The following is a 27,243-nucleotide window of genomic DNA, read 5'->3' on the forward strand; positions in this document are numbered from 1 at the left end:
TCTGACTCCAGATCTGCAATAACATGGTTGACTCTTAAATGCCCGATGGGCAATAACGAGTCCTCTCCAGCAGAAACTGTGTGTGAGCTGGTGTTTGTGCTGCCCTCTTCCCCATGTCCTGGCTGCTGGTCTCCCAGTGCCTCTCCATGTAGAAATCCCACCGCTATGCTACTCTCTGAAGTACACACGGTGTCAATACCTGAGCTGGCAGCTGTGAATGTCAGTGACGGACAGTATTCCTTCAGCATCAGTCTCTTCTTTGTCTACCACTTCTTGCTCCTGCACCTCTGCCTGGCCACATTGGACTTCTTGGGTATCTGAAAGGAGAAAGGCACAGAAGGGGGGAATGTAAGAGTTGAATGCTTACACCATCAGCAGCTTGTAAATCAGAAGGGATTGTAGGATAAGGGATGTGAGAAGAAGGATGAGGTATGAGGATACCATCATCTTCAATGATTTCAGCCTCGCCAATGGCCACAGCTACTTTAATGGTAGGAATACTTCACCTCCATTGGGGTGTAGACATGAATCCTCACCTGTTTCCTGACAATTAGGTGCTGTTGCTTCTGATTATGCATTATCTTATCTTGCAAGAGAGAAGGAAGTGGTTCAGTGAGTGTCGTGCAATGTTTTTGGGTAATGTGATCATGAATGAATAGCTGACATTGTGGTGAAAGTTGAGATGTGCTTGTGAAGCTTGTGACGGTGCTAAGTGTGTGATAGCCTGGTGAAGCTGTGTATGTGAATTGTGAGCTGTGACTGATAGGGATTGTTGGTAGGTGAGTGAAGTGATTAGGGGGGTTTTGTAGGGGGGGATTGGGGAATGGAGCAGTGTCAGATGTAAGGGTATAGCATTTGAAGGTGAATTCACATCTGCTCCATTGTCTTCTGAGAGTTTAAATGGCTCCTGCCTCCTGGGGATAGAGGACTTCTCTCCTTTCCATCTCTTGAATCAAGACCTTCAATGCTGCACCTGAGAACGTTGGAGCATTCTGCCTCCCCTGTTGCACTAATTTTCTTCCTTTTTCCAGGTCAAACTCCCTTTCCCAGCCATTTCTATAATTTTCTATCACCTGCTCCAGCTAGAATGTACTTCCCATTAAGAGGTGCAGGTTAACATTAAGTAGCGGAGGCTAGCTTCATACTGTGCTAGTCTTTCATGAATGTAGCCCCCCTGCTGAGGCGAATAGGCATTCAACAGCAGGTTTAATGTTGGGCTTCATGCAGCTATCATGTAAATGAGCAGGAGGCTCAAAGGGCATGGGTTAATCATGCATTGCAATTCCACCCCCCACATCCCCTATGTTTTTAGGGACTATCCAATTTTGTCCCTCAGTTATGTAAAGATATATTTTTCCCTAATGCCTGGTTTCATTTGAAATTTATTGAATTGGGCTGGTTATCTATCGTCCTTCCTTCCTTTCTCTTTCAGCTGCTCCCATGTCACATGGGGCCACCACAATGCTGGTTGATCAACCTTCATAGCAACCATCCTTTTTTTTAAATGTGGGCTGGTTATCTATAGTGTCCCTGTACAAACCGCTAATGCAACAGCTGGATTCATTTAAATTACTTCATATCATCTGTACGGCACTTCTTAATTCTATGTGGGGAAAAGTGGAAATAATGTACTGTACCACACCAAATTATTTGGCAGAGTGACAGCCTCTTTCACAACGCTTAACCCAAATGTATGCTTTTGTAATGTCAAAACAAAATCAAATATATTAACCAAATAAGACTTCATGATAGTTGCTATGTAAACCATTAAGTTTGTTTAAATTAAATGTTTTTCTTTATGTTTACAAAGATTTTAAGTATTTACATGAGAGAGAATTGGTTTAAATTATCATCAGTCAAAATGCTAATGAATAGAATATCATGAGGTTGGAATTGATCTTGAGTGGCAGCATAAAACATTTGATTGGGAATCAACAGCCTGTTATACACTTTGCCTAATTTTTTAAATTGAAGTTACTGGTAAAGGAAATCAAACAGGCTGCTGATTTGCTATTGCACAATTTGTGACCAATTTCATTTCCCCTGTGTTGATCCAGGGAAAGAGGAAGTCAGATATGTGGGAACGATGTCACAGAAAAGAACATACTGGCTGAAAAATGCCCGCATACCTCCAAACTTCCACAGATTCCTTTGGGAACAGAGACAGGGCTGTTTTCCTCTGGGGATAAGGGTTTTGATGATTGCTGGGCTCACACTTGTCTGGGTCCTCCTGGTGATTTTGTGCAGTCGGAGCTTACAAGCTGAACAGAAAAAAAATGAAGAGCGTGGACTGTTAAAGGAACACATCCTGCACCTCTATGTCCACAACAACTCCCTCCTAAGAGCACCATTTGGCCATTGTGCTGGCGGCACCAAGTTGCAGAGGAACTTGCCAGTACTAAAGGGAAGGTTTTGAGGTGGCCTGTGAGGGGCAGGTGTTTGGAGGAGGTGAGGTTGGTGGGAGGATAGCACCAAATTTCTCCAGAGAGAACAGTTTATGTGCAAAGGACAGTCCACTTACCTTGATCCTTATCCTCATTTGTTCGTAGGTCACTGGAAAATTGGGGTGGATCATTTGCAAACTTTTTGCCCATGACTATGGACAGAGCAGGATTTTCACCCCACCAGCAACCCAGGAGCCAGAGCTTGTGAGAGTTGCTGGGGCCAGGCAAGCAGCATAAAACAGAAGGGTGTGTCTATGAATATTGACACATCATAGGTGCCTGTTTTGGGGTCCAAGGTAGAGCATCTCTTTACAATAGAAATTTTTAAGTGAGCTAATTTCACCGTGCCTGCATTTTCCCTTCTGCATTATGCCAGGCCATGACCCTAGTCTGAAACATTCCTGTTGTCCCCGCTTATTCTGTCTCAATTTACTGAGTGGCAGCATAAATTGAGGACCATTTTGTTTTCCTGCTGCAGATTGGCAAATAAATAAAAACCACAAACACCGTAAAAATAAATCTCTGCAAGTGGTATAGAAGAATATTTCTTCACTTTTATTGGCCATCTGTTTAGGGCAGTGCATTTTCATAGTGAAGACAAGGAAAAACCTAAACCATGGAAAAATAGAAAGATTTACAGCCCAGGGAGAGGACGTTTGGCCCACTGTGTCTTTCTTAGCCAAAAAAGAACTTTCTCACATAATTCCACTTTCCAGCTCTTGATCCGTAGCCTTGTAGATTACAGTACATCAAGTAGATATCTAAGTGATTTTTTTTTAACTGCAATGAGGGTTTCTGCCCCTATCACTCTTGTCAGGTAGTGAGTTCCAGACCCCCAACACTCTCTGGAAGAGAAAATTGCTCCTCAACCCCCTTCTAGTCTTTTCCAATTGCTCTGAATCTGTGCCCCCGATTATTAATTTCCCTTAGCGAAATATCGTGAGCGTGCGATGATGTCGGGACGCGCACCTGATGTCTTCTCATGTGCTGTAGGGTCGGGCACGTGCCCGCACAACCAGCGTAAAACCCTGGGAAAATTATGGATTTAGACTTAAATGTAGGGGGCACAATTAAGAAGTTTGTATATGATACAAAAATTGGCCGTACGGCTGAAAGAGAAGAGGGAAGATGTAAACTGCAGGAAGATATCAGTGGACAAAAAATGGCAAACAGAATTCAGCCTGGAGAAGTGCGAAGTAATGCATTTGGGGAGGACAAACAAGGCAATGGAATAAGCAACAGATACGAGGGTCTTGAGACATACAGGGGAACAGAGCACATGTTCACAGATCCCTGATAGTAGCAGGTCAGGTGCTAAGGGAAATAGGCCCTTCTTATCCACTTTATCTAGGTCCCCCAATTAAATCTCCCCTCAGCCTCTTCTGTTTCAAAAAAAAACCCTGCCTCTCCAATCTGTCGTAATTGCTAAAGTTCTTCATTCCTGGAAACATTCTTGTATATCTTCTCCCTACCCACTCGAGTGGACTCATACGTCCCGGAATGTCGTGACCTGAATTGTACACAGTACTCCAGCTGCAGTCTAATTAGTGTTTTATACAGTTGTAACATAACTTCCCTGCTCGTATATTCTATAACTCGGTCAATAAAGGAAAGTATCCCGTATGTCTTCTTGAGCACCAGTCCTGCTACTATCAGGGATCTGTGAACATGTGCTCCAAGGTCCCTCTGTTCCTCTGTATGGGGGAGGTGCCAGAGGACTGGAGAACAGCTAATGTGGTTCCGCTATTTAAGAAGGGTTGTAGAGATAAACCAGGGAACTACAGGCCAGTGAGTCTCACGTTAGTGGTAGGGAAACTATTGGAGAAAATTCTGAAGGAGAGAATCTATCTCCACTTGGAGAGGCAAGGTTTGATCAGGGATAGTCAGCATGGCTTTGTCAGAGGGAGGTCATGCCTAACAAATTTGATTGAATTTTTTGAGGAGGTGACCAGGTGTGTAGATGAGGGTAGTGCAGTTGATGTAGTTTATATGGATTTCAGCAAAACCTTTGACAAGGTCCCACATGGGAGATTTATAAAGAAGGCAAATGCACATGGGATACAGGGTAATTTGATAAGGTGGATTCAAAATTGGCTTAGTTGTAGGAGACAGAGGGTGATGACAGAAGGATGCTTTAGTGACTGGAAGCCAGTGTCCAGTGGCGTACCACAGGGATCTGTGCTGGGTTCCCTATTATTCGTCATTGATATAAACGACATAGATGACTATGTGGGGGGTAGGATTAGTAAGTTTGCGGATGACACAAAGATTGGCCGGGTGGTTAACAGTGAGGTTGAGTGTATTGGGCTATAGGAAGATAAATATCAGGATGGTCAAATGGGCAGATAAGTGGCAGATGGAATTTAACCCTGAAAAGTGTGAGGTGATACACTTTGGAAGGAGTAATTTGACAAGGAAGTATTCAATGAATGGCATGGCACTAGGAAGTTCTGAGGAACAAATGGGACCTTGACGTGTGTGTCCATAGATCTCTGAAGGCGGAGGGGCATGTTAGTGGGGTGGTGAAAAAGGCATATGGGACACTTGCCTTTATCAGTCGAGGCATAGATTACAAAAGTAGGGAGATCATGTTGGAGTTGTATAGAACCTTGGTGAAGCCACAGCTGGAGTACTGTGTGCAGTTCTGGTTGCCACATTATAGGAAAGATGTGATTGCACTGGAGGGGGTGCAGAGGAAATTCACCAGGATGTTGCCTGGGATGAAATATTTAAGTTATGAAGAGAGGTTGGATAGACTTGGGTTGTTTTCGTTGGAGTAGAGAAGACTGAGGGGCAACCTGATCGAGGTTTACAAGATTATGAGGGGCATGGACAGGGTGGATAGGGAGCAGCTGTTCCCTTAGTTGAAGGGTCAGTCACGAGGGGACACAAGTTCAAGGTGAGGGGCAGGAGGTTTAGGGGGGATGTGAGGAAAAATGTTTTTACCCAGAGGGTGGTGACGGTCTGGAAAGCGCTGCCTGGGAGGGTGGTGGAGGCGGGTTGCCTCACATCCTTTAAAAAGTACCTGGATGAGCACTTGGCACGTCATAACATTCAAGGCTATGGGCCAAGTGCTGGTAAATGGGATTAGGTAGGTATATCAGGTGTTTCTCACGTGTTGGTGCCGACTCAATGGGCCAGAGGGCCTCTTCTGCACTCTGTGATTCTGTGATTCTGTGACAGTGTAGCCCATAACATGTGGGAGTAGGGGAGTAGACCAGAACTTGGGGGGGGGGGTGGGGGGTGGGGGGGAACAGGAAGATGGTGGTGCTGTCGTACTGTCATTGGACTAGTTATCCAGAGCCCCAGACTAATGTTCTGGGGATATGAGTTCAAATCCCACCATGGCAGCTGGTGGAATTTAAATCTAATTAATAAACCTGGAATATAGTCTCAGTAATGGTGACCATGAAACTATTCTTGTGAAAACTCATCTGGTTCATTAATGTCCTTAGGGAAGGATATCTGCCATCCTTACTAGTCCTAGCCTCTATGTGACTCCAGATCCACAGCAGTGTGGTTGATTCTTAGTTGCCCTCTGAAATGGCCTAGCAAGTCACTCAGTTCAAGGGATGGGCAACAAGCGCTGGCCTTGTCAGTGAAACCCACATGCCAAGTGAATTTAAAAAATCGCCTGAGCCCTATGAAGGAAATGGTTCTCTGAATCACGGGAATGGCTGTCACAGAGCCAGTTGCATCTGGCATTCCAATAATAGCTGCAAATCAGGAGGTGAATGGGAGAAAGGAACTTGGTGAAATTGAAATAACCAGGGAAATGGTACTGAGCAAATTAATGGAGCTGTGGGCTGGCAAGTCTCCGGGTCCCGATGGACTACATCCTAGGGTCTTAAAAGAGGTGGCTAATGAGGTAGTCGATGCGCTGGTGTTAATTTTCCAAAATTTGCTAGATTCTGGAAAGGTTCCATCAGACTGGAAAGTAGCAAATATAACCCCTCTATTCAAGAAGGGAGGGAGGCAGAAAACGGGAAACTGTAGGCCAGTTAGCTTAACGTCTGTCGTGGGGAAGTTGTTAGAATCGATCATTAAGGTGGTTATAGCTGGGCACTTAGAAGAGCTCAAGGCAATTAGGAAGAGTCAGCATGGTATTGTGAAAGGAAAATCATGTTTAAACAACTTATTGGAGTTTTTTGAAGGAGTAACATCTACAGTGGGCCAAGAGGAGCATGTAGACGTACTGTACTTGGATTTCCAGAAGGCATTTGATAAGGTGCCACATCAAAGATTATTATAGAAAATAAAAGTGCATGGTGTAGCGGGTAAGATATTAGCATGGATATAAGATTGGCTAGCTGACAGAAAGCAGAGAGTATGCATAAATGGGTCTTTTTCTGATTGGCAGGATATGACGAATGGGATCCCACAGGGGTCTGTACTGGGGCCTCAACTTTTTATGATTTACATCAGTGTCTTGGATGAGGGGAGTGAAGACATGTTGCTAAATTTGCACATGACACAAAGGTAGGTAGGGAAGTATTTTGTGAAGAGGACATGAGGAGGTTGCAGATGGATATTGATAGGTTGAGTGAGTGGGCAAAGATCTGGGAAATGGAGTTTAATGTGGGAAAATGTGAAGTTGTTCACTTTGGCAGGAAGGGCAAAAAAGCTGAGTATTACTTAAATGGAGAATGCTGCATAATTCTGAGGTGCAGAGGGATCTAGTTGTTCTAGTACATGAGTCACAAAAAGTTAGTATGCAGGTACAGCAAGTAATTAAGAAGGCTAATGGAATGCTATCCTTTATTACGAGAGGGATTGAGCATAAAAGTAAGGATGTTATACTTCAGTTATACAGGGCATTGGTGAGACCACAACTCGAATACTCTGTGCAGTTTTGCTCTCCTTATTTAAGGAAGGACGTAAATGCATTGGAGGTGGAATGAGAAAAGGTTAGACAGACTGGGCTAGTTTCCACTGGAGTTTAGAAGAGTGAAGGGCGATTTGATTGAAGTATACAAGATCCTGAATGGCCTTGACAAAGTGGATGTTGAAAGGATGTTTCCTCTTGAGGGTGAGTCCAGAAGTAGGAGGCACTGTTTTAAAATTAGGGGCCGTCCTTTTAGGACAGAGATGAGGAGAAGGTTTTTCTCTTAGAGGGCTGTACGACTTTGGAACTCTCTGCCTCAGAAGGCCGTGGAGCCGGGTTCATTGAATATTTTTAAGGCAGAGGTAGATAGATTCTTGTTGGGCAAGGGGATCAAAGGTTATTGGTGTTAGATGGGAATGTGGAAATCAGCCATGATCTTATTGAGTGGTGGAGCAGGTTCAAGGGGCTGAATGGTCTATTCCTGTTCCTATTTCTTATGTTCTTATGTTCTTATTGCCAAGAGCATTCAGGCTGATAGCTTGTTCTTACCTTATGCCCCCTTACCAATTCCCACCTCACCCCACCCAACTTGGAGGAGTGGCAACAGTGAAGATGATACCAATTGACTGCAACAGGACATAGATAGGTTAGCAGATTGGGCAGACAAATGGCAAATTGAATTTTATACAGGAAAGTATGAGGTGATACATTTTGGCAAAAAGGACAGGGAATGACAATTAAGCCTTAATGCCACAGTTCTAGATTGTGCAGGGACGGAGGGACTTGGGGTTCATTCGCATTGATTGTTTATTCGGTTTGAAGGTGATAGGACATATTGAGGGCATGGTTCGCAAAGCATATGGGATCTTGTGCTTCATAAATAGAGGTATTGAGTACAAAACCATGGAAGTTATGCTAAATCTTTATGAGGCTCTGGTTAGGCCACAGCTAAGTATTGTGTCCAATTCTGGTCACCACAGTTTTGGAAATATGTGAGGATCCTTGAACAGATGCAGATGCGATTTACCAGAATAGCTCCAGGAATGGCAGAGCAAGCAGGACAGGCCATGTGGTCTACTCCTGCTCCTATTTTTGTGCTCTTGTGATAGGGGTTTTAGATACAATATTAGGTTGGAGAAGCTGGGGTGTTCTCCTTGGCCACAGGAGAGGAGAGGAGATTTCATAGAGGTGTACAAGATTTTGGCAGGTCCCAGATGTGTCCCAGATGCCTCCTCCCTGCTCACTCTCCCACCTCCATCCCCTGAGTTCATTATACCTTCTGACGTGGCAGTTTTGGTTCATATCAGATGTAGCTACACCGCTTTGTCAATTGTTGTTAAACAAATTGCATGCCTGTGGCAGTTGACCTCCTCCCTGGGCTCCCTCTGCTAAAATCTCTGGCCTGTGCTCTTACATCATTGACCCAGCTGCATGGATGACAATTGTACAAAATAAACCCATCCAAGAAGCACCTCAGGTAATTGAGGTGCACTGGACTCATTAAGGTCCCAGTTATCATGGAAATTAAGGGAGCTCCCTATAATGTGAGGGGAGCACTTGAATGACACTCTATAATCTGAGTTCACATAAAGGGAAGCGATGGCATAATGGCATTATCACTGAACTAATAATCAAGAGACCCAGGGTAATGCCACCACAGCATACGGTGAAATTTGAATTCAATAAAAATCTGGAATTAAAAGCCAATTGGTGACTATGAAACTATTGTCGATTGTTGTAAAAACCCATCTGGTTCACTGATGTCCTTGAGGGAAGGAAATCTGCTGTCCTTACCTGGTCTGGCCTACATGTGACTCCAGATCCAAAGCTATAGTGGATGCCTCCTAAGTGCCCTCTGAAATGGCCGAGCAAGCCACTCAGTTGTATCAAACCACTACAAAGTTTAAAAGGAATGAAGCTGGATGGACCACCCAGCATTGACCTAGGCACCGGAAATGATATTGGCAACCTCAGCCCTGTCAAACCTGCAAAGCCCTCCTTACATCTGGAGGCCTGTGCTAAAATTAGGAGAGCTGTTTCACAAACTAGTCAAGCCTGACTTAGTCATGCTCACAGAATCATACAGAGACCCCAGACACCACCATCACCATCCCTCAGAATACCCTGTCCCAACGGCAGGACAGGCCCAGCAGAGGTGGCGGCACAGTGGTATACAGGTAAAAGGGAATTGCGCTGTGAGTCCTCAACATTGACTCTGGATCCCATAAAGTCTCATGGCATCAGGTCAAGCATGGGCAAGGAAACCTCCTGCTGATTACCATGAACCGCCAACTGCACTACACCACTCCCCTCCCTCCACCCCACCAACCCACCCCCACCCACCCCCAACTGATGAAACAGTACTTCTCCATGTTGAACACTACTTGGAGGAAGAACTGTGGGTGGCAAGGATGCAGAATGTATTCTGGACGGGGGACTTCAATGTCCATTACCAAGGGTGGCTCACTAGCACCACTACAAAGGACATAGCTGCTCGACTGGGTCTGCGGCAGGTGGTGGGGGAACCAACAAGAGAGAAAAACATACTTGACCTCATTCTCACCAACCTGCCTGCCATAGAAGCATCTGTCCAAGACAGTATTAGTAGGTGACCACTGCACAGTCATTGTGGAGACAAAGTCCTGTCTTCACATTGAGGATATCCTCTATCGTGTTGTGTGGCACTACCACCGTGCTAAATGGGGGAGATTTTGAACAGATCTAGCAACTCAAGACTGGGCATTTATGAGGCACTGTGGGCCATCAGCAGCAACAAAATTGTATTCAACCACAATCTGTAACCTCACGGCCTGGCATATCCCCCACTCTACCATTGTCACTAAGTCAGCGGATCAACCCTGGTTCAATAAAGAGTGCAGGAGAGCATGGCAGGAGCAGCACCAGGCATACCTAAAAATGAGGTGTGAACCTGGTGAAGCTATAACACAGGACTACGTACGTGCCAAACAGGATAAGCGGCAAGTGATAGACAGAGCTGAGTGATCCCACAACCTACAGATCAGATCTAAGGTCTGCAGTCCTGCCACATCCAGCCGTGAATGGTGATGAACAATTATGCAACTTACTGGAGGAGGAGGCTCCAAAAATATCCTTGTCCTCCATGCTGGGGGAGGCAGTACATCAGTGCAAAAGATAAGGCTGAAGCATTTGCAGCAATCAAGAAACAGCTGAAGGCATTGGATACTGCAAAGACTATGGGCCCTGACAATATTCTGGCAATAGTACTGAATTCAGGTGCTCCAGAACTTGCCTTGCCTCCAGCCAAGCTATTCGAGTACAGCTACAATGCTGCCATCTACCCAGCAATGTGGAAAATTGCCCAGGTATGTCCTGTACACAAAAAGTAGGACAAATCCAATCCGGCCAATTACCGCCCCATCAGTCTATTCACGATCATCTGTAAAGTGATGGAAGGGGTCATCGACAGTGCTATCAAGCTGCACTTGCTTAGCAATAACCTGCTTACTGACACTCAGTTCGGGTTCCGCTAGGACCATTCAGCTCCTGACCTCATTACAGCCTTGGTTCAAACATGAAAAAAAGGCTGAACTCCAGAGGTGAAGTGATGTGACTGACCTTGACATCAAGGCCGCATTTGACAGTGTGTGGAATCAAGGAGCTCTAGCAAAATTGGAGTAGATGGGAATCAGGGGGAAAACTCTCCACTGGTTGGCATCATACCTAGCACAAAGCAAGATGGTTGCAGTTGTTGGAGGTCAATCATCTCAGCTCCAGGACATCACTGCAGGAGTACCTCAGGGTAGTGTCCTAGGGCCAACCATCTTGATCTGTTTCATCAATGACCTTCCTTCCATCATAAGGTCAGAAGTGGGGATGTTCGCTGATGATTGCACAATGTTCAGCACCATTCGCGACTCCTCAGATACTGAAGCAGTCCATGTCCAAATGCAGCAAGACCTGGACAATATCCAGGCTTGGGCTGACAAGTGGCAAGTGATGTTCGTGTCACACAAGTGCCAGGCAATCACCATCTCTAACAAGAGAGAATCCAACCATCGCTCATGACATTCAGTGGCTTTACCATCACTGAATCCCCCACTATCAGCATTCTGGGGGTTACCAATGACCAGAAACTGAACTGGACTAGCCATATAACTATTGTGATTAGAACAGCAGATCAGAGGATAGGAATCCTGGGGCGAGTAACTCACCTCCTGACTCCCCAAAGCCTGTCCACCATCTACAAGGCATAAGTCAGGAGTTTGATGGAATACTCTCCACTTCCCTGGATGAGTGCAGCTCCAACAACACCATCCGGGACAAAGCGATCCACTTCACTGACACCCCATCTGCAAACATTCAATCCGTCCACCACCGACACACAGTGGCAGCAGTGTGTACCATCTACAAGATGCTTTGCAGGGACCCACCAAGCCTCCTTAGACAACACCTTCCAAACCCACGACCACTACCATCTAGGAGGGCAAGGGCAGCAGATCGATGGGAACACCACCACCTAGAAGTTCCCCTCCAAGCCATTCACCATCCTGACTTGGAAATATATCGCCGTTCCTTCACTGTCGCTAGGTCAAAATCCTGGAACTCCCTTCCTAACAGCACTGTGGGTGTACCTACACCACATGGACTGTAGTGGTTCAAGAAGGCAGCTCACCACCACGTTCTCAAGGGCAATTAGGGATGGGCAGTAAATGCTGGCCTAGCCAGGGACAGCCACATCCGATGATTGCATAAAAAAAAAGAGGCACAAGAGTAGTTATACTTGCCTTTAGTTGGGCACTTGCTCTTAAAAAGTATATAATTTATTTTTGTACCAGCTCAAGTTACTACTTGTCTGCTATGTTGCTTTGTGGGAGAAAGAGAGATCGTGACATTTCGTGGAGCCTTTGATCCCAGTTCAAATCATAAGGTCATAAGAAATAGTAGCGGGAGTAGGCCTTTGAGCCTGCTCCTTCATTGAATAAGATCATGGCTGATCTGACCATGGCCTTAACTTTCCTGCCAGCTCCCCATAGTCCTTGACTTCCTATAGATCAAAAAACTGTCGAACTCACCCTTGAATAAATTTAATGACCCAACTTCCACCGCTCTCTGGGAAAGAGGATTCCAAAGATTAATGACCCTTTGAGGGAAGAAGTTCCTCCTCATCTCCGTCTTAACTGGAAGACCCCATATTTTGAAACTGTGCTGCCAGATTCTAGATTCCACATGAAGGGAGGCTTCTTCTCAGCACCTACCTGGTGAAGCCCCCCTCAAAATCTTATATGTTTCAATAAGATCACTGCTTATTCTTCTAACTCCAATGAGTATAGGCCCAACCTGCTCAACCTTTCCTCATAAGATAACCCCTTTGGCCCAGGAATCAGCTGAATGAAGCTGTTCCACTTCCAATGCAAATGTACGCCTCCTGAAGTAAGACCATCAGTACTCTAAGCATGGTCTCACCAATGTCCTATACAGTTCTAGCAAGACTTTGCTATTTTTATGCTCCATCCCCCTTACAATAACAGCCAACGTTCCATTTGGTTTCCTTATTACTTGCTGTACCTGCATGCTAACTTTTTGTGATTCATGAACAAGGACACCCAGACCCCACTGTACCACAGCATTCTGAATACCCCTCCATTTAAATAATATTCTGCTTCTCTATTCTCCTAGCCCAAGGGACAACCTCAAATTTTACTGCATTATACTCCACCTGCCAAATTTTTGTCTATTCATTGAACCTATCTATGTCCCTTTGCAGATACTTAGGCTAGAATTTTACGCTTGCTGTGTGGGTGTGCACCCCAACATCATCGCGCGCTCACGCGATATTTCGGTCGGCGGGCCTGCCGTCTATTAAGAAGCCTATTAAGGCTTGAAGTAGCAATTGATGACAATTTTTCGCCGCCCTTCCAACCTCATGGTTGGCAGGCGGTCGAATCGGCCAGGTGGCCTTTGCATTTTTGAGGAAACCTCATCCAAGGACAGGATGAGGTGTCTGTGGTTAATTAAAAAAATTAAAATGCTTTGAAAAATTTTTCATCCTCCATATGTTGAGGTCCCTCATTCTGACGCGTGGACAATGTTTCCCAATTTTAAAATCTGTTTTTATTGATTTTAAATTTGTCAGCTCCCTCAGGCAGCTCTCTGCCTTCAGGGAGCTTTCCTTCCGCGCTCGCCCGCGCCTGCGCTGACCTCAGAGCTTCCTCCCCCCACCATGGCAGCGCTGAGCCTTTCAGCATGCCTTTCACACCGGCTGCCCGTTAATTAGCTAGCCAGCGTAAAATCGCGGCTGGGGATGATCACATCACATCACAACGGACATCTGGGGTCCGTTCCCCAGCTGCTCCCAGGCCTGCCAATCGCGACTGCCTGCTGACCCAAAAATTCTGCCTCTAATTGTGGTCTTGATTCAACTTTCCTGCCTGCCCCCGTAAAGCTTGACTCCCCTGTAGATCAAAAATCTTTCTAACTCAGCCTTGAATATATTCAATGACCCAGCTGCCACTGCTCTCTGGGGAAGAGAATTCCCAAGATTATCGGCCCTTTGAGAGAAAAAACTCCCCCTCTTCTTTGTGTTTGGGCAGAATTTAATGCCCTCTCCTGTGGAGAGTTTGGTGGTGGATGGGGCACTTAATCAGACAGGAGGGTGACAGGTAGGGACCCTGCTGCCTACACCTCACTGCCCCGATTCTGTCCATGGTGGGAAGGTCTTCTTGTCTCGTCACCAATTGAGGCCCTTTAAATGGGCAATTAATGTGGGGTGTCAACATGCAGAAAACACGAAAAGCAAACCCTTGTTGCTTGCTCCCGGGGGCTTTGTGGGTGGGGGTGGGTGGTGGCCCTTTGCTGAAAGGCATTAAGTGTCTAATTGAGGGACCTGGCATCAGGAAGGGGATGAATGCTTAGAACCAACCCCTGCCCTTACCTCTGATCTCCTTCACCTGTGACCCCTATCCTTCGACGCCACCCCCACCCCCACCCTTCCTCCACACCCCCTGCCATCACTCCTGCGTGCCTCGGTTCTTTGGCGATCTTTGCCTCAGCTGCATGTAGTACCGGCAGCAGCCACCACCTCCTCTGTGGCACTACTGAGAGATGAAGAGCTGCCGGCCTGTAACTGGCCAGCAGCACTTTGCAGGTGGGACTTTTATCTCCAGGTTCCTTGATCCTGGGGAAGGCGTGCCACTGCCCAGTTAAGTGCCTGATTGGCTAGCCTTCCCAAAAAGAGATGAAGCAGGTCTCTCGTCAGCTCTCCAGCTGCCTTTTGTGTCCTCTTCATAAATTGTTTTCCTACTTATATTTGTACCATCAGCAAATTTGGCTACAATACACTTGGTCCCTTCATCCAAGTCATTCATTTAGATCATAAATAGTTGATCCCAGCATTGATCCTGTGGCACTCCACTAGTTACAGTTTGCCAATCTGAAAATGACCCAGATATCCCAACTCTCTGTTTCCTGTTAGTTAGCCAATCCTCTCTCCATATATTACCTTTCCAACACCATAAACTCTTATCTTGTACAGTAGCCATTTATGTAGTACCTTTTGTAAATCCAAGTATACTACACCGACTGGTTCCCTTCTACCCACCTTGCTTGTTACATCCTCAAAGAACTCAAATAAATTTGTCAAATATGATTTTCCTTTCAGAAAACTATGTTGAGTGTGCTTGATTGTATTATGATTTTCGAAATGTCCTGCTACTACTTCCTTAATGACGGATTATAAGAGGTGAACTTCATAGTCACCTGTCAACGTATTTGACTTCTCTCCCATATTACGGTGGACGGGAAAGCTGTCAGGCAGCCCGACAGTCCTTGGGGCCTATTGAGGCCCTTAAGTGGTCAATTAATAGCCGCTTAAGGGCTTCACTCTGCCTCCGCCGCTATAATACATGCTGAAGAGGAAGACAGAAGCCAAGGCGGGCAGTCCGGCAGCTTTCACTGCACTGTCTGCTGGTGGGGGGACATGGTGGTACCTCCTTTGATGGGGTCCCCTGTGCCCATTGGAGGCACTGACCCATAAGATGGTTGCCTTCTCCTCCCGGCCTCTGAAACATGGCCCTCTCTCCCCACAATCCCCTCGTCAGGGTCTGCCAGGCAGGCCCAACCAAAATCTCTGACTTACCTGAAGTTGAGGATCTATCGCTCTTCTTCTTCACGGATTTGCTGTATTCCCAGCAGTCGTCACCACTCGATCCTGGCACTGCTGGGACTACAGAGCTGCCAACCAATGTGATTATCAATTAAGGCTATCCCCAGCATATTATTGCTGCAGGGCAGCCAGGTTTCTGGTTGGTGCAGTGCCGATGGACTTTTCGGTCAGGGGCAGGTTATCTGCCCTGCCATTAAATCCACCCTTAAATGTCAGTTTATAGCTACTGAAAATGGAACTGATGAAACTGGGGATCCTAAATCCAGTGCTCTGGTCTCCAAGGCTGAAAACAATCTGAGATCAAAGTTTTCTCTGCTACTATTAACATGAGTCCTGTGGATGCCTGTGCACATCTAATTCAAAACAAAAATAAAAATACCTGGAAAAACTCAGCAGGTCTGGCAGCATCTGCGGAGAGAAACACAGTTAACGTTTCAAGTCCGTATGACTCTTCAACAGAAATTTTTATTTTTGTTTTGGATTTCCGGCATCCGCAGTTTTTTGCTTTTATCTTCGTGCACATCTAATTCCTTGGTTTCAAGAACAACCATACAGTGTATGTCACCCATCTGCACATTTTGCATGCATTTAAAGGTTTGAAAGACAGGAAAGAAATTGCATCATATACAATTGCATTGTATAGATAACAGCATAGGTAATCTAGGAATGGTGTTGGCTACCACCTTCTGTTACAAATAGTTATCTCTGCATAGATTTTTATAATATCTTACTCCCAAAAAACAAGATAATTATTTTTAGAACACAGCTATTAAAGTTAATTTTAATTTTTTTTTACCTTAGACACTTAAAAAGAAACAATAGTTTATTTCTGATTTGACACAAGGCTGAACCTCATTTCCATCATACTTAGTATAAAGCAGAGTCTTTATTTAGTTTTGGTATCCATCACAAACCAAAGAATCAGCAACAACAACGTCCAAATATGTTCAGATAAGTTAAATCTCAAAGCAAGCACCAACTATTGCAAATAACAGGTTCACTTCAAATCTGCTGCAGGGACAAAGTTGATATCGAGCCTTTTCTCAGACAATCTGCTTTCCTAAGATTGACCCCTTTTTTGATGCCTGTCTGTTAACTCCATAATTTTATGCTTAGATTGAGTCAGTGGCACCAAACCTGGTTGACTTACTTTGGTTAAAGAAATTGTGGTACTTGGAGATAACTGTGGGACAAAACCAAATTATCATGTTGCTTTGTCAGACAGATCTACGGTCAATAGGGCTGCCAGCTTTGGTGCCTAGCATCAAATAAGTTCCAGTTAGTTGTTGAATGGACATGTAATGTAGCATGGATGTGTTCTCCAATGCATGCAACAACTTTGGCCTTATAATCAGCATGAAGAAAACTGAATCCATGTACCAGCCCGCTCCAGAAAAGCCCTCTCTTGAGCCCAAGGTTTCAGTCCATGACCAGAACCTGTCAGCCGTGGGTAAGTTCACTTATCTCGGCAGCACACTCTCTTGATTTGCCAACTTGGTGACGAGACGCACGCAAGAATTGCCAAAGCAAGTGTAATCTTCGGCAGACTTCGAACATCAGTCTGGGAATGAATTGTGTTATGATCCCAGCTGAGGTTTTCCCTGGACAAGCCTGATCCCAGAATGGAACCCAGCCTGGTAGATCCTAACTTTTATTTGTTTGCTTAGATACATGGAGAGTAGCTACTGAACAGAGTCACAGGGGTCAGCTGATGAGCTTTTAACAAGAGAATAAAACATTTATTAAACAAGAAAAGGTGAACTATATTACCCACAACTACCTTTACAGGTATATACAGATTTGTAAGGATAGCATAAGTTACAAAAGCTATCTTATACTCTAATATCCATAGTAAGTACACAGTCCATGTACCAATAGGCACCCTGTGGCCAGACACACCACATTCTGAAACCAAGTGACAGATGCCACCTCAACCAGATGTTAAGCATCTCTCATCAACTCCCCACAGACGCTTGTCACACTTTGAGCCAACCGGTCTCATTGCACTCTGTCTTTCGCATGAGTGTTTCCAATCTCCACTCTCCAAGACCTCACCTTGGAATCTTCTCCCAAACCGATGCTTTCTTTTAGATGCCTTCTACAAGGGTTCACCTCCAGGGTTTCAAATTCTTCTTCTGATGTTCCTCTCCCCTGGGTCACCGCATGCATTCATGCTGTCTTCCACACACTGTCTCTCACCGACTCAGCTGACAACACTACCACTGCTTCACATGCCTATAGCAAAGAGTTACAGACCTTCAGTTGTCTCTTTGGACCTACTTGCCTCTTGCAAGCTGTTCTCACTTTAAATCTGTTTTCGCTGCTTTTGTCTCCCTAAATCTGAAGCTTGGACCTTGAACTCAAACAGCTTCCAAAATCAAAATGCTGTTTCTATTCTGTGTGTGTCTCTGTGGGAGTGACCTGCCTCTCTGGACCCCCGTTACTATGCAACAGTACTGTTTTTTCCTACTCTTGTTTGCTTAGCTTATGGCCGTAAAACTTTCATTAGAAATGCAAGAACCTTTTAAAGTGAAACTAAAACTCAATTTGATGTTTCCTTAACACATAGATACGGAAATACAAATCAACTTTAAACATTAAAGCTAAAATTCATTCCTAATACCCACAAATACCAATATAACTTACTTAAACTATTTCTATTTCCTAACAATTGGAGTAAGTCTGCCTACCAAACTGAAAGTCCATAGAGCAATAATCTTGCCCACTCTGCTGTACGCATACAATGGATTATGTATTAGTGCCATGCCAAGAAGCTCAACCACTTTCACTTGAGCTGCCTTCAGAAGCTCCTGAAGGTCAGATGGCAGGACAAAACCAGCACTGAGGTGCTCACCTGAGCTGACACATCAAGCATCACACTATAGTGATACAGTCACAACTGAGTTGGACTGACCATGTAGCAAGAATACCTGACACTTGCTTACCAAGGAGAATTTTCTATGGAGAGCTTTAGTCTGGATGGACTGTCACGCCAGTCAAAGGAAGCACTAGAAGGTCACTCTGAAGGCTTCACTTAGAATTTTGATATCAGCTTCAAGCCCTGGGAGAAGCTTACCCAGGATCACTGCACCTGGCGCAACCAAATAAAAAATAGTGCTGCTTCCTTTGAAAGTAAGTGCATATCAGGGGCAGAGAAAAAATGCAAGAGGAGGAAACCCCGAGCAGCAGCTCATCCAAAACTCAATCGTCTGTGATATCCTGTCCTATTTAACGTTTCGGGTGCAGATCGACCCTCATAGTCACCTACGTTCCTACCAGAAGCCTACCGAGCACCTCAGATGGTGAACATGGTCATTTTTGCCTCAAAGGACGAACAGCAACAAAGTTGTGGTGGAAGGCACTGAAGGCAAGGCCAACATCTTCCTGCCACCGTAGGATATTCCCAAAAATAGGATGGCAGCAGCTCAGCTGCCCACTGACTGGAGTCAGCAATTAACCTAATTAATTGGCATATTAATGGCTATTTTATGGCCCCGTTGTTATGTCTCAAGATTCACAGAAGTTTGAAATAAGCACACTGTTTTACACAGATTGAGGAGCTGACATCAAATGTATTTCTCAAATCTCACCATTTGCTGCAGAATGATACATTGTTGCTTTGGTGTACTGCCTATAATGTAGTAATGAGTGATGTGGCATTCTGGATATACATGATTATTTGCACATAACAACATAGTTCTTAACTCTTTTCAAATAATATAACAATATATAATATCCCTCTTTTGTAAAAGATATAATGCCTCAATGCATCAATACAACTATTTCAACCAGTAGCTGTTTTTTATATTCTGTCTAAACTGAAGAAGATCAACAACAGACATACGAACATACAAATTAGGAGCAGGAATAGACCACTCAGCCACTCGGGCCTGCCCTGCCATTCAATAAGATCATGGCTGATCTGACTGTAACCTCCCGCCTACCCTTGATAACCCTTCACCCCCTTGTTTGTCAAGAATCTATCTATGTCTGCCTTAAAGATATTCAAGGGCTCTGTTTCCACCACCTTTTGAGGAAGAGAGTTCCAAAGACTCACTACCCTCTGAGAGAAAAAGTTTCTCCTCATCTCTGTCTTAAATGAGTAATCCCTTATTTTTAAACAGTGGCCCCCAGTTCTAGATTCTCCTACAAGAGGAACATCCTCTCCACATCCATCCTGTCAAGACCCCTCAGGATCTTATATGTTTCAATCAATTAGACAATTGACTTTTATAATTATACTGAACACCTTAAGAGTCATTTATAGCTTGTCTTTTTAAAAAAAACATTATTCATGGTATCGCTTAGGTGGTACAATATTGTGCCTCCACCTCGTGGATTTAGTATTTCTCGCTTTCAGTGATGGGTTGACATTCTTTACTGATGATGTTGTACATGTTGCTCCTGGTGTTGTAGAAGTTGTGCTTGATGTTGTAGATATTGTGTCACTTGTTAATTATGTTAATGATGCCGCACTTGTTCATGATGCTATCGATTTCTCATTTGTCAGTGATGGTCCTGGTGCTGCTGATGATTTTTTGTGCTTTATCAGCTCAGGTGTAGGTTGCATATGGACTCTGTTTTTCTCACCCACTTACCGGTTTCACTCTTGATGATGTAAGACCTTGGAGCCTCTGCTTCTCAAACAACTTTTGCTGGATTCCGGGTTCTCAGGATTGGATCCTGTACATGTACCGTTTGTCCCCTCAACAACTCAGGCAAGGATTTGGCGTGCTTGTTGAAGTGTTGTCTTCCTTCTACCTGTGCATCAGTGTATTGTTGTTTAACCTCCTCCTGGTCATTTGGAGGATGTAGTTTGTTTGGCAAAGTTGATCTTGTACTTTCTGCCATTGAGTAGCTTTGCAGGCGATTTCATGTCAGCCATGAGAAGTGTAGCTCGGAGTGACAATAAGGCAGGTTTGGGTCTTCCTTTGTCTCTCGGCATGTCACAAGGGTTCTCTTGACCGTCTGGATGTGTCTTTCTATAAATCCATGTCCCTTTGGGTAATTTGGTGATGAGGTGATGATGTTGGTCTTATACTGGAGATGAATTAAGTTCCATTGTCACTTGAAATTGAAAGAGATTTCAGGAATCTCTTGCTTAGCAATCAGAACTTGTAGTGCTGGGATGATTGTTGAACCTCGCAAATCCTTTATCTTTCGGATGAAAGGGAACTTTGAGTAATGATCTGTTACTATGAGATACCATTCTTAATTTTGTGTGAATAAATCAGCTTCTACAGTATGACATGGTCTGGGTGGTACTTCAGCAGCTATTATCTCCTCTTTCTGCTGTGTATTTCTATACTCCTGGCATACAGTGTATGTAGGCAACATTCCTTTGATGTCTTCATAGATGCCTATCTGATGCACAGCTGATCTGGCTCGGAGTTTACACTTCTCTATTCCAATGTGACCTTCATGTATCTTCTGGAGAAGCTCTTTCTGCATTGTTTTGGGTATGATTATTTTGAATCCAGCCAGCAGAACATCATCTTCTAGTGAGGTGTCATTTCTGATAAACTAATACTACCCTATTGCTGGCTGTGCTTGCTGTATCTTATCAGCCTATTCCTGGACCACACAATGACAAAGCATGTGTAACTCTTCATCTTTGCTTGTCTCATCTCTAATTTGACTCAGTTTTGGTGGCGTTACACCATGTTTTTTCTCATGTTTTTTCTGTGGTGACAACTGAGATGGGGCATCCTCTAGCACCATTTCTATTCCTGTCTTGTATTTCAGAGTGAAATCATAACTCTGAGCCTCAAGAGTAGCCTCCGCAGTCTTTCTGGTGCTTGACAGAGATTTACCTTGTAGATCTGCTCTAGTGGATGATGATCACTCTCTACTATGAACTTTCTCCCAGAGATTTGTATGGAATCTCTAACATCCATACATGACTGCTAGAGTTCTCTTTCTATCATCTCAGCTGATGTTCAGCTTCGGATATGAAGGCTATTGCCTTTCCATCTTCTACTAGGGTTGCCCCCAGCCTTTTTACACTTGCATCTGCCTGTAGAGTGACAGGCTTCTCTGAGTTGTAGTAGGACTAGATTTGTCTCCTTGCATACCACTTTGAATTTGCTGAAACTCTTCTGACCACTGACACTCAGTATCCTCTTTCATCAGCTCTTGTAGGTTTGCTGTGTGTTCTGATATGTGAGTTCTGAAAGAACTCATGTACTGGATCAAACCAAGGGAACTTTTCAGCTCTCCCTTGTCTCCTGGAGCTTCCATCTCAGAAATAGCAGTGACATTTTCAGAACTCGGCTCGGCTCCGCCAAGTGTGTACACCATTCCAAAGAACTGGCTTTCCATAACTGTCACAATACATTTGTCTGCATTTACTTTGATCTCAGCTTTTCTGGTTCTCTCCTGGCTTCATGTAGATCATAGTCATGATCTTTTAAATCTACAACATAGGTCTAGATATCATTGGCTATGTTGAGAGCTCCTTTGAATCCCTTATACTCTCATCTACTTTCTCCTGGAACACATTCTGGCTCACTTTAAGGCCAAAAGGTAGACACAGGAATTTACACTGTCCAAAGCTTATGTTGAAAGTTGTCAACAGTGAAGCTTTCTTGTTAAATTCATGCTCCAGTAGCCATTTCTGACATCAAAGTTGCTGAAAACTTTTGCCTCTGCCAGTACTGGCTGATCTCTTGCAGTGTTGGAATAAGGGAGTGATCCCCCTTCATTGCTTGATTAAAATCTTTGGGATCCAGGCAAATTTGTAGCTGTCCATTTGTCTTCCCTCTCACCAAAGTGGAATTTACCCAATCTGGAGGCTCAGTGATTCTGGCAATCGCTTTCTTTTCCTGCATCTCTTGGAGTTCTCTTTCAAGCTTTCCTTTAGTTCTATTGATCAGAACGGTTGTCTGAATTTCTTTTCTGTTGGAACTGTTGCATTTCATGAAGTTGTATGGATGCCTTGTCTATTGTGTCCTCAAACTCATAGTCATCTCCCAGGGTATGATGCTTTGTTTTTTTTACCCTTCTCATTCTCCCTGTATGCTCTGCTCTGGGAACTCCCTTGCCATCCTTACGTGGAGGATGAATCAGTGCTTTCTTCACTGAATCAATAGTGATGTGATACTCAAAATCGTCAAAGCATCCAACCACCTCATCAAAACACTCTGGACACATTTTGACCTGATCTTTCTGGTGCTTTTCACTGAGAGTACTAACTTCAACCCTCAGTGATACTTCCTTCATCTCATGAGCTACTGAGATCAGCTGCAACTCTTTGCAACTGCTCAACTCCAGGATAGCAGGACCATTTGTTTCCGTGATGTAAAACATGTAGTTCATGTCTTTTTCTTTGTGTTTCTCTGATTTGGGTCATTACCAGCATTGATTCTCAGTTCCATTATATGCCATCAGCAGGACATTGCTCAGTTTTAGAGCATCTTTCTTTGGGAAACCATTTTCTTTCAAATTTTCAGGAAAGATCTTCTGGCATAGTCCAAGTGGGATGATGTTATTCTGTGCTCTGGTATCAATCTTCAGCTTCAGCTTGATGATTATGGGCTTATTTCTCACCTTCTTCCTGATCAGAACGGTTGTCTGAATTTCTTTTCTTTAGGAGCTGTTGCATTTCATGTAGTTATATGGATGCCTTGTCTATTGTGTCCTCAAACTCATAGTCATCTCCAGGGTATGGATGCTTTGTTTTTTTTCCCCTTCTCATTCTCCCTGTATGCTCTGCTCTAGGAACTCCCGTGCCATCCTCTTTCTTTATTTTGCACATCTTTCCTCAGTGATTGGGATTCCCACAGGCTCTGCAGGTTAATCCATATGTGGGACATTTTCTTCTGTCTATGAATTCATGGTTGTCCATTGCTCAAGCACATCTTTCTCTCTGTCTGGCGTGTATTCTTTTGTTGGTGTATCAATGCACCAATCTTGAGTTGACTGAAGGCTAGCCACTTGGGTAGTCAACGTCTTCATCTGTCTACTCATCACTTTATGTGCTCTGGCAATGACAACAGCCTGCAATATTGTGAACTTGTCCTTTCCAGCATAGCTTTTTACATCAGGATGTGCAAAGCCCCAAATGAGCGGATCTACCAGCCTCTTATCCATTCCCTTGAATTTAGACTTACTGGTTACATTTCTCAATTGTAAGAAATCGTCAATAGGCTAACCTGGTTCCTGCCTCAGTTTTTGAAATTCATATTGATGGCTTGACATAGGCTGGATTTCTGTTGAATTTCTCAAAAATTTTGCCTAGGTTTTATTGTCATCACTGGTCTACCAGCAATTAAACAGATCTGAACCTTTCTAAAGGTTTCATCTAAAATGATGTAGATGACCCTTTACTCTTCATTCGTGCCGTTTCAAAAACTACTGAATGTCAATCTGCATTTTTGCTTAAACTTCTCAAATGCCTCTACGATGTCCTCAGCCTCCCAATTCTTCCTGAGTTGGAACCGTGTGTTTATTGCTGCAGCGGCAGTGGCCACTTCAGTTCCTTTGCACAATTCACCCAATTTTTTCTCTCTGGCACTAATTTGGGTTGATCTTTCTTAATTTAACTTAGCATTTATTTTGTTTATATTTCTTGAGTTTTACTCACAGACACCTGCTGCTACTGTATCATGCCTTGTGGTTCCCAAAAGTTCGAAATAATTACACTATTTTACACAGGTACTGGAGCTGGCATTAAATGTATTTCTCAGATTTTACCATGTGCTGCAGAATGATATATTGTTGACTTGGCACACTGACCGTAGTGCAGTAGTGGGTGATGTGGCTTTCTTTATATACATTTACAAATGTGCATAACGATACAGTTCCAATTCTTTTCAAATAATATAACAATATAACACCTGTCAGCATTTTACCAGCATTGGAATGCCCCACCCACCACAAGAGGATTCCACCAGCTTCATTGAGGTGTTCCCTTAACAGCTTCTCAAGGGGAAGGGGGCTTCCTTCCTGGATGCTCAATGGAGGTCAGAGTGTTGGGATTCAGGCCAGCTTACTGGAAGCAGGGGCAGGGTCAGCTGTTAACATTATGTGAGTAGATAGTTCAACGTGGCACTGAAGAGGCTGAGTTTGGCAGAGGCAGACCCCATTATATAAAAGCTCACTGATTTTTAAAAAGATTCACCAGCCTACACTGTCCGAGTTCCAGGTCTTCCACTGCCCTTCAAAATGTGGGAAATTTGAACTTGGCAACTTTTCTCCTAAAACATTAATGTGCAAATGGCAACCACAGCAATGCCTGCTGATTCAGGTTAGAATGTGGCCTACTTCTCTGGGGTCCCACCTCCATTCCCATCCCAGCACAGTGACTAATTGGGTGACAGACCCTATTCTAAGGCCATTAAAGCCCTGTCACCCAGAAAGTCCTGCTGGTGACAGAGGTGGGTATGAGACCCAGAATTGAACCTGCCTCATGATTTCTAACTCTGAGGAGAAAATTGGCCCCACACCTCTACTTTTGTGGCTTAGACTGTTGATACTTGCATATAGAAATTTGAAGCAATCATCTTCCTTCTTCAGAAGCAAAGTACAGTAGATACTGGAAATCTGAGGTAAAAAATAGGAAATGCTGGCAATACTTAGCAGGTCTGGAAAATTAAATGGCGAGAGAAACAGAGTTAATGTTTCAGGTCAATGACCTTTCATCATATCCTCCTTCATCCTTGCCTGTTTATCACGTTTACCTGTTGACATTTCCCTCTTTCCGTTTCTCTACTTTCTGGTCTCTTCTCTCAAGATTCTCACTAGCTGAAGTTTTACTAAATTTCCAGGTCCACTACTTCTGTGTTACTTGTCCCTCCCATGATGATATCCAGGTCATATCCTTAAATTGTACTTCCCACTATCTTTTCGATTTAAATCTATTCTAGTGCTCTTTTCCCTCCCTGTAGAAGAACATGGATAATCGTTTAGTTTGGGTGAAGCCAATTTATTTGTATAGCTTCCCCTTTCCCAGAACTTGTCCAAGTATCCTAGAGATCCACAGTGCTCCCTTAATCTTTAAGCCATATGTTGATGTGTCTATCCAGTATGCCTTTCCCAAGTTGGCCAGGTATGTGACTCTGAGATCAATTTTGAGATTGCTTCCCTTGAAGCCCTGATTTTTAACCTAATGCTTAACTCCTCAAACTCCTTTGTAAGGTCTCCATCTTGGACTGCCTTACATCGCTGAATGTCACATGAATCATGATTCCTGAGTGGTGTACAATCCCTTTATGGAATCTTTTCCACGGCCAGGATTTTACGGCCCCGCTGCAGCGCGTTCACCCCCACCTCCCTTACCCCGCCCGCCAGATAAAGCGAGCCTTTAAATCTTCATTCAATTCAGTGGGACTGTAATATCCCACCAGCAGGAGGGGCCATAAAATCCTGGCCCATCTTTCTAAATTTCCCTTATTAGCACCAGGGAGGCAACATACTATTTAGAACTCCTGCTTGCAGTTGCGAGAAAGGCTATCTAATACCATAATGCTCAGTCTGCCTTTTCTTGTCAACATTATTATTTTCCCCTCCCCCCACCCACCCACTCATTTAAGCCCTTCCTTCAAGGTTCCATGGTACCTGTGATTTCCCTAAAATGCTTGTAACATCCATCTTCCTCAAGTCAGTCAGTATCCCAGACACCTATTAAATAATGTCTGCTCCAGTCTTCAAATAAATTTACATACACTCACGCACCAAACCTTGCTGTACTGGCCTTTTCAGCCTGAAATTTAGATGTATCTTTATATATTGCTTAAAAATATTTTGATCGTCCACATTGATTTGCCATTCTTGGGAAAAGAGCTGACACTGCTCAGGAAAGGCACAACTTTTATGTGGTACACGTAGGAGAGTGATGGAAGCAACATCCTAATGTCATTATGTTACTGCTACTCATAATGTGTTAAAGGGGTGTCACTTCTGCAGTTCACAGTACTGTTAACCTGGACTTATCCTATTGGCTTGGGGAAGATGTTTTCCAGTCAGAGAATGAAGAAGACCTGTTTGGGGAAGTATTCTATTTTTTTAAATAAATGTGATGTTCCTTTGTTTCGCCATTCCTAAACCTTTTAAAAAAATATGCATTCATCTCACCGTCTTGGAAGTCCATCATCTATTCATGGTTAGAATTTTCTTTCTTTTATTTTAAAAAAAGGTCCCAGATCCAATCATTTGCTGTGACTATATGTCTCCAGACATGCTGCTTCTCTTCACCTCAAACTATTTTCTTTTCATTGAGGCTTATGACTACAAAGATCAAGTTTGACTTTTTAAAAACTGGCTGATGTCCCATTTGCTTGAAGCCAGACCCTGTAAGCGTGCTGTTCACATCATTTTCACTATAGTGCTGAAAACGCCAATACTAGCTGGCAACATATAATTTCACCAATCATCGTCTACAAGTGTTAACCATGCTTTGTTAATGGACTAGCTATATAAAACAAAACAATATTTTATATGCTACTGAATTCTTCACAATTTCTCCCTCGTAGATATGACATCTGCACCTATAAAAACAAGCCCTGTGGAACCCTGGGTAAGTTTTTACTGCTGCAGCTAATATTGTTTCCCAATGGTTCTTATTGATCCATTAACTTTTTATTTTGATGCTAGTTGGTTTTCCTTAACCTGAATAAATAAGGTGGTTTATTTTAGATTATTTTAAGCTACTCTTTAGAATTATGAGGTTTAAATTAGGTGAAGCATTGTTCTCTTTTTCTTTCCTTGCAGTAGGTTTCTTCAAAGAAGTAAATCCTATTACATTTTCTCAACTTGGAGCATTATGCAAAAATAACTAATATATATGATAAATAACTTGGTTTCCAGTAGTGCACTCGCAAATATAATCATGT

General features: G+C 43.8%; 1 protein-coding gene across 2 annotated transcripts in view; it reads left to right on the top strand.

Moving 5' to 3' along the window:
• The window catches only part of adamts6 (ADAM metallopeptidase with thrombospondin type 1 motif, 6), a 338,642-nt gene that overhangs the window by 109,998 nt on the left and 201,401 nt on the right, over nt 1-27,243 (top strand). For both annotated transcript variants that reach the window (XM_078548849.1, XM_078548859.1), the window contains exon 8: nt 26,884-26,927. In XM_078548849.1, the coding sequence (XP_078404975.1) occupies nt 26,884-26,927 (44 nt within the window). The remainder of the gene's footprint in view (nt 1-26,883; nt 26,928-27,243) is intronic.

Source organism: Cetorhinus maximus, chromosome 1, assembly GCF_964194155.1.
Source record: "Cetorhinus maximus chromosome 1, sCetMax3.hap1.1, whole genome shotgun sequence".
Lineage (NCBI taxonomy): Eukaryota > Metazoa > Chordata > Chondrichthyes > Lamniformes > Cetorhinidae > Cetorhinus > Cetorhinus maximus.